This window comes from Aplysia californica, unplaced genomic scaffold (genome assembly GCF_000002075.1).
Source record: "Aplysia californica isolate F4 #8 unplaced genomic scaffold, AplCal3.0 scaffold00665, whole genome shotgun sequence".
Lineage (NCBI taxonomy): Eukaryota > Metazoa > Mollusca > Gastropoda > Aplysiida > Aplysiidae > Aplysia > Aplysia californica.
In genome coordinates this window covers 395,842-402,975 of record NW_004797935.1, presented here as the reverse complement: position 1 = coordinate 402,975, position 7,134 = coordinate 395,842, and the positions used below count along the sequence as shown (strand labels likewise).

Here is a 7,134-nt window from a genome sequence, read left to right as displayed (position 1 = left end):
CCCCCCCCCCCCCCCCCCCCATCCCAAAGTGACTTTTGGCAGGTGCTGTTTACTGGCGTGCGCATCTTGATAGAGGGTCAGCCAGTCGTAGAGTATTCTGGGGAGTACGGCTACAAGTTAGTATTGATTATTTCCATATACATGTGTGTGTGTGTGTGTGTGTGTGAGTGTGCAGGTGCGTGTGTGTGCATGTGTGATGATGAGGGGGGAAGGGGAGAGGGGGGTATGTGTCTGTGTGTGCACCAACATTTTTTATCTGAAAAGATTGTTAAACTCTCTGTAGAGTTTTACATTGAGCTGTTTGTATGCTGCTCTTTATTAAGTATTTACTCTGTGTTATGTATTTTAAGTTTTTAGTTTAGTCAGAGATTACAGCACTTGCAGCACAGGTTATGCAAGTGGAAGATTAGAGGTGTTATTTTGTTGTTGTTTTTTCATATGTGGAAGGGATATCCACTGTCCCACTGTGGTCTTGTAAAAGATGGACAAAGAAAGTATTGGATAATTTGTTGGTTTTTTTACTACTTTTTTGGTAACATCGAGATGCTAGTCCAGGATGGGGAAATGAGGAAAGTGTTTGCCTAAACCTGTCCTCGTGGTTTTATGCATCCCGCTTAATTTAGCAAAATTTGATCACTTTTTGCATAATTTCTTATTATTTTCCTTTATCATTATCAACAGAATCGCATAATTTCACATTTTTTGGGCTCATTTTGCATAATTTAATAATTTTTCTTGCTTAAAATGACGGGGACAGCTATACCCTGATCCAGGATAAGAAAGGTGATGATGATGATAGATGTAGTAATTAAGGAAGTGCTGGATCTTCATTTCTTTTTCAATATCCACTCAACCACTGTGAACTTGTAAAACATCGATAAAGGAAATCGTCAAATATTTTGTCGTTGTTTTCTCTGTCTATGCCAAGGTTGTGCTGGATCTTCATTTTTTCCCTGTCCACTCTACGACTACGACCTTGAAAACATTGAAAAGGAAGCAATCAGATATTTTGTTTGGGGGTTTTTTTTCTGTCTGGTAGAATATCCACTCTACCACAAAGGCCTTGTAAAAGATGGATACGGAAATCATGGGATATGATTTTGTTTTTCCTTTCTGTTGCAACTAACCACTGTGAGTTTGTAAAGCATTGAAGGAAATCATGGGACATTTTGTTTTTGTTTTCCTTCTGTGGCAGGAATGTCAGTGCATAAGGAAATCATTTAATGTTTTGTTTGGGTTTTTTCCCATCTGTGCTTGGGTAATAATACTAATAAGCTGCATCCTGATGGTTGTGTTTTGTCTTCCCTCTGTGCCACGGTAATGAACTGATGGTGATGGTGGTGTTCCTGTTTGTATTTACCTCTGTGCTGCAAGGATAATGAGCTGTATCCTGATGGTGGTGTTTCTGTTTTTTCTTCCCTCTGTGCCAGGGTAATGAGCTGTATCCTGATGGTGGTGTTTCTGTTTTTTCTTCCCTCTGTGCTAGGATAATGAGCTGTATCCTGATGGTGGTGTTTCTGTTTTTTCTTCCCTCTGTGCCAGGGTAATGAGATGTATTCTGATTGTGGTGTTTCTGTTTTTTCTTCCCTCTGTGCTGTTAGGATAATGAGCTGTATTCTGATGGTGGTGGTCCTGTTTTTTCTTCCCTCTGAGCCAGGGTAATGAGCTGTATCCTGATGGTGGTGGTCCTGTTTTTTCTTCCCTCTGTGCCAGGGTAATGAGCTGTATCCTGATGGTGGTGTTTCTGTTTTTTCTTCCCTCTGTGCCAGGGTAATGAGCTGTATCCTGATGGTGGTGGTCCTGTTTTTTCTTCCCTCTGTGCCAGGGTAATGAGCTGTATCCTGATGGTGGTGTTTCTGTTTTTTCTTCCCTTCTGTGCCAGGGTAATGAGCTGTATTCTGATGGTGGTGTTCCTGTTTTTCTGCTGTGTGGTTCTCCTCAACATCCTCATCGCCCAGCTCTCAGACACGTACCAAAACGTCCAGAGAGACGCTCAGCGAGGACTCGAACTCAACAGGGCCTGGATCATAACCAGGGTAGAGCTGAACTCGCTGTTCATTGGGAAAAGCTACCGGGTCTCCAAATATACTGAGGTGAGTCTCAAGGGAAAAGTACATTTTGTTTTATGTTCTGTGTGTTTGTGTGCTCATTCTTTATGAATGATTAAGATGAGTGAGGGAGTGAGTGGGTGGGTGGGGGAGTCTGTAAGTGTGTGAGCAAGTGTGTGAGTGTGTGAGTGAGTGAATGAGTGAGTCTGTGAGTGTGAGAGCGAGTAAGTGAATGAATGAGTGTGAGAGTGAGTGAGTGTGTGAGTGTGAGAGTGAGTGAGTGTGTGAGTGTGAGAGTGAGTGAGTGTGTGCGCGAGTAAGTGAGCAAGTAAAAAGAAGCACTTCATCATGGAAAAGGTCATCTAGTGCAAAAAAAACCCAAGCTAGACAAGGGCAAATACAAGATCTGAGAATCTCTTCGCTATATATGCATATTTTGCCATGGGCATCTTTGCTCTGTGCATGCTAAACTGTAGTAATTATGATTAAGTGTTCCTCATTAGAGACTGTGTTGTTCCATTCTGCATTTTTTTAGGCGAGAAGCTAATATGTGGCGACAAAACAAAATGACATCATGAAATGAACATTCCTTTCCAAACACCGCAGTTTTATTCATGTCTCAATTTTCATCCCGTTCTTGTTCCTCTCTGTATTTTGTGAGGCCACAAGGAACTGCGAGAACAAAATAACACTAAAATATTCCTCCTTTCCAAGCACTGCTATTTTAATCTTTTCTCAACTTCCCCCCTCACTTGTTGCAGGCTGAAGAGTTGAGCAATCCGCTGAACGTGCTGGAGAAGTGGGAATCTCCACTCCTGAATGAGATGAGTAAAAACGTCCGTGAAGTGCAGGAGAGTCTTGTGTCGACCCACCTCAACATGCAGACCATTACGAACAGACTGAGCAGGCAGGAGTATGCTCTGAAGAGGATTCAGTACGTTTGCTAATATCACTTTTGTTGTATTATGTTGAAATCAGGTTTTATCACAATAATTAAGTCAAAGAAACCTACATTTTTCTGCAATTTTTGCAATTTTTATCTAATTATTTTGGCGACTCAACACTTTTTGTATTCTTTTAAAAATTTGTTTCTGTGTATCAAGCGCTGTTTTGTTGAACCTTGCTGAGGTGTTAATGAGGTTACATCAGCACAAAGAATTGCTCTGAACTAACCTCGCCCTCTTTGAGTTGTCTTTGAAAACATGCATTGAATAAGATGCTTACAAACATTGCACAGTAAGGTATCTAGAGTTTTTATGTAAAAAAAAAATGATTGTCACAAAAATTCGAGTTAGTGATGTTCCAACAGAGCACCAATGAAATGAAAATATATCTTGAGGGAAACTGAAAGATTCACTCAGGGACATGGCAAATATTCTGTAGATTGTATTGAAAAGAATGACAGCATTTTTTTCTAGACTGCTTTCAGCTCTGTCTGTTTCTACCTTCTCATCCTTCTCTTCTCAAGTGAAAATTCTGTCTTTCCTTTTTTGCTTCAGATCTAACGCCCCAACCTTATGGGATTAATTTTTTGTTTAAATTTCTTTTTTTCATTCTTTGATTATCATCCCAGGGATTAAATGCTCTTACTTTCTTAGGGCTATTTTGATGTTATTGCTGTCTTTATCATGCTAATTCCTTTCTTTCCTTGCAGGGAACAACTCAATGAAGTGCTACAGTGCCAAAAGAGTTCCATCGAAAAAAAGCAAGCTAAATGATTTGTTGAATATCATGTTTTATTATTGTTGCCTACTTTTTGAATGATTGTGTGGCTAAAATGTTGGAATGATTGTATAACTAAAATGTTTGAATGATTGTGTAACGAAAATGTTTGAATGATTGTGTAACTAAAATATTTGAATGATTGTGTAACGAAAATGTTTGTTAGAAAGCATACCTTTGTCTGCTGAAGAATGACTATCATGTTTGCTGTATGAATTTGAATGCAATAAAACACTGTCAAAAGTATTGATGACAGACGAGTTCATTTTTTAAGGTAGTTTTTACGTTTAACAAGCTTCTGTTAGTTTTGTTTTGTTTTGGGGGTTTTTAACTACTGTTAGCGTTATAAATTCCTATCTTCCTCTGCTCTGAAGAGTCACGAGGGATGTGGGTACCCTCTATCTCGTTCCCTACTTGAACCATCTTTAATGTCACTGTGAAGTTCCGAAATGGTGGGCATAGTCTCTGCTAAGGTGACCTTATTAGTATTAGCCTTTAGCCTATTCTATCTGGTCAAGACAAGTGAAGAAAGGACCTTAGTAGGTAGACAGTACAGTGGCAGATATGTTGGGGATTTTGTAAAGGGGTTGTAGGTAGCAAGTTGACAACCAGGTATTCCTTTCAAGTCTTATTTGTACGTGAAGTTGCGGAGATTCTGACAAGGGAGCCTCGAACCCGAGTCGAGAGGGAACAATTTACACACAATATTGTTTGCCTTACGGGGAGAATTAAATTGCAGTTCTGAAAATGGCAACATAGTCTAGTGGAATGTATATTTTATGTGTTTTGTTTAAAGCCGCCGCTCAGTGACGTCGTGCATACCATCCATTTGCTTATATGTGGGTGTGGCCTCTAATAAGATTTTGCATTCAATTTGAGCGTTTGCTTTAGTGAAAAGGCACCCACGACATTATAAATAGATGTAATTTTGTGCTGCCACACGCACACACACACACACACACACACGCGCGCGTGCGCGTGCGAGCGCACATACTGTATTTATTGTTATAATCTTCTCTATGCATGTGTGTTCATTGAAAAAAAGTCCATCAAACAACTTGTGAATTCATTTGCAATCAAACCACCTTGTGCCTTGTGTCATAAGCAACAGATGGAATCATACGGGGTTGCGTTGAAGATTATGTGCTTGCTTTGAAACAACAGTGCCAAAGGTACACCCTGAAGATTCGTGCAAATGATTACAAGGTTTTCTTGCCCAAGCGTAGATGTTTTATCCATATATGGTATCCTTTCTAATATCACAACTGAAAGAGCTGCGGTGCTGGCCTACCATAGAAAACTGCATCTCCCCTCGACGCTTAACAGCAACAGAGGATGAAAAGGTAAAAGTAAGTAAAATGATGCCCTTTCTTTGTCATTTTCGTTTCTGACATGTGAGATCCCCACTTTGTCTAGCCTGACGTTGTCAAGGCTCAAAACTCCCACACAATTCACGTTGATCTTTTTTGGCTCACCGATCGACATGGTTTTTTTTTCATCTAGCACATAATGAGTAGTCTGACATTCAAGGTAGATTGTCCTTGACGTTTGAAACAGATGAAGCTCGGACAGATTACAAAATCAGGGATCAAGATTTCCAGTTTTCTAGAGCTTTTCAAAGAATTGTGGAATTGACGGTTTTATCAAGCGACCGACGATAGATCTATCAGCCACAGAAATGTGAAAAATAACGTTGAACACATTGACTGTTCAAAAGTTTTGACGACACATACACATTTTTTAAAGTTTAGTTTTAGTAAGAGTTTTACGGCAGTTGCAACATAATAAAAGGTATAAGTGCCAATATTTTTTTTTCACTGTCACTGACACTGAGAGGCTTGCTGATGCAGAAAGAGAGAAAGCTTTTTCCCTTCCAATTCTTTCCCTTTCTATTTGATGAAGCAAAAAAAAAAAATGTATTCATCTTTTTGACTGTCTGATTGATGGTGCAGATATAAAAATTAACTCTCACTCTCAACATTTTTTGGGTTTGGGCCAGTTTTTTAAGGACGCAGATTTTAAAATCCCTTAATTCTTGTGATAGTCAACACAATAAGTGTTATATATCAACGGAAATGTTATTGAGTGGACTTAGGTTTGATACAATAATTATGTGTGTATGATTTTTCAGTTTCATGTGTGACCTACTTACTTGGTGGGCCTATCTAAAAAAAATGAAAAAATGACCTTTTTTCAATATAATATTTTTACATAGGCGAAGAACTTTCTTTCAAATTTTCAGCTATCGTTTTGATGGGGCAAAACGGGTTAGGGGTTCAAAATACTACTGTTTTGCCTCAGAAAGGGGGAATGTAAAGTATACAGTTGCAATGACGTGAATTTAGTTACATAGATTTATATTATTTCAATATTATTTATGGGTTTTGTACATTTGCATATGCCATGCCAAATCCCATGAGCTTAATATTCCAGTAGATACGCTTTGCAATATAATCATAGGCGCTGGTAGATAAAAGACGATGTTCCCCATTGTAATAAGCTTGTCATATTTCACTCTCTGGTTTTATTTCTGCATGTCTAGACGTTTTTATTTTAATCTCCAAAGGTAGGTAATAGTTTTGCTTCATCTTAGCCACCAAGTTCGAGTGGCTGAGAGAGAAAAAAAATGTTTTCTAGATCTAGATTTTGAGAGTGTGAAGGGAAAGATCCAGTGTTTTGTGAACACAAAGGTCTCAGCGAGATCAGCTCACTGTCGCTAACATTGTGGGGTCGATAGCGTCGGCGGCTGAAAGGGGACAACGACGTGACCAAACCATTTACTTCAAATACAAAAGTATAGCCTTCAATGAATTCTTATGTCTAATAAACTGGAATTTGTGAAATGCAGGAATGCGCTTTTACTCCTAGACCTGCTTCATAACTTAATTCTCGGGTCTGGCAGTGAAGTGGTAGGTATTTGATGTTGCCATAAAAAAGCACTTCGTCATACTCTTTTAGGATTTATTTGATGGTATGGGAAAAGGCTTTCTTTCAACTCTTTGATTGTTTGTTTGAGGGTGCACAAAACAAAACAAAACAAAAAAACGTTCTCCGGTGTCCAGAAAGGAGCTATACTTGTCCCGTGCAAAACAACAAAATTGAATTCAACTTGCACATTCTTCAACATAGTGTCAAGAGGAACAAGCATGGAAGTTCATTGACTGCTTAGTTTGCTAATATTATCATTTTGTGTGTGTTGTTGTTTGTTTGTTTTTTGGGGGGTTTTTTCAAATGAATTTTACACTCTAAAAGACTCAAAAATGTTCCATAAAAGATGGGACACATAGCCCTGTGGGGAGACTCAAGGAGGAGAAAAGAAAGATGTCGGATATGATAAGAGAGAAATTTGACGCATGTGCATCTG

The 7,134-nt window shown here is 38.9% G+C and overlaps 1 protein-coding gene across 1 annotated transcript in view; it reads left to right on the top strand.

Moving 5' to 3' along the window:
• LOC100533351 (vanilloid receptor) overlaps positions 1-4,005 on the top strand; it is a gene marked incomplete at its 3' end in the record, with an annotated part of 34,288 nt that extends 30,283 nt beyond the window's left edge. The window contains 4 exon segments of the mRNA NM_001204645.1: positions 30-116; positions 1,883-2,093; positions 2,810-2,982; positions 3,703-4,005. Of these exon segments, the coding sequence (NP_001191574.1) occupies positions 30-116; positions 1,883-2,093; positions 2,810-2,982; positions 3,703-3,766 (535 nt within the window).
• Between the last annotated feature and the right edge of the window lie 3,129 nt (positions 4,006-7,134).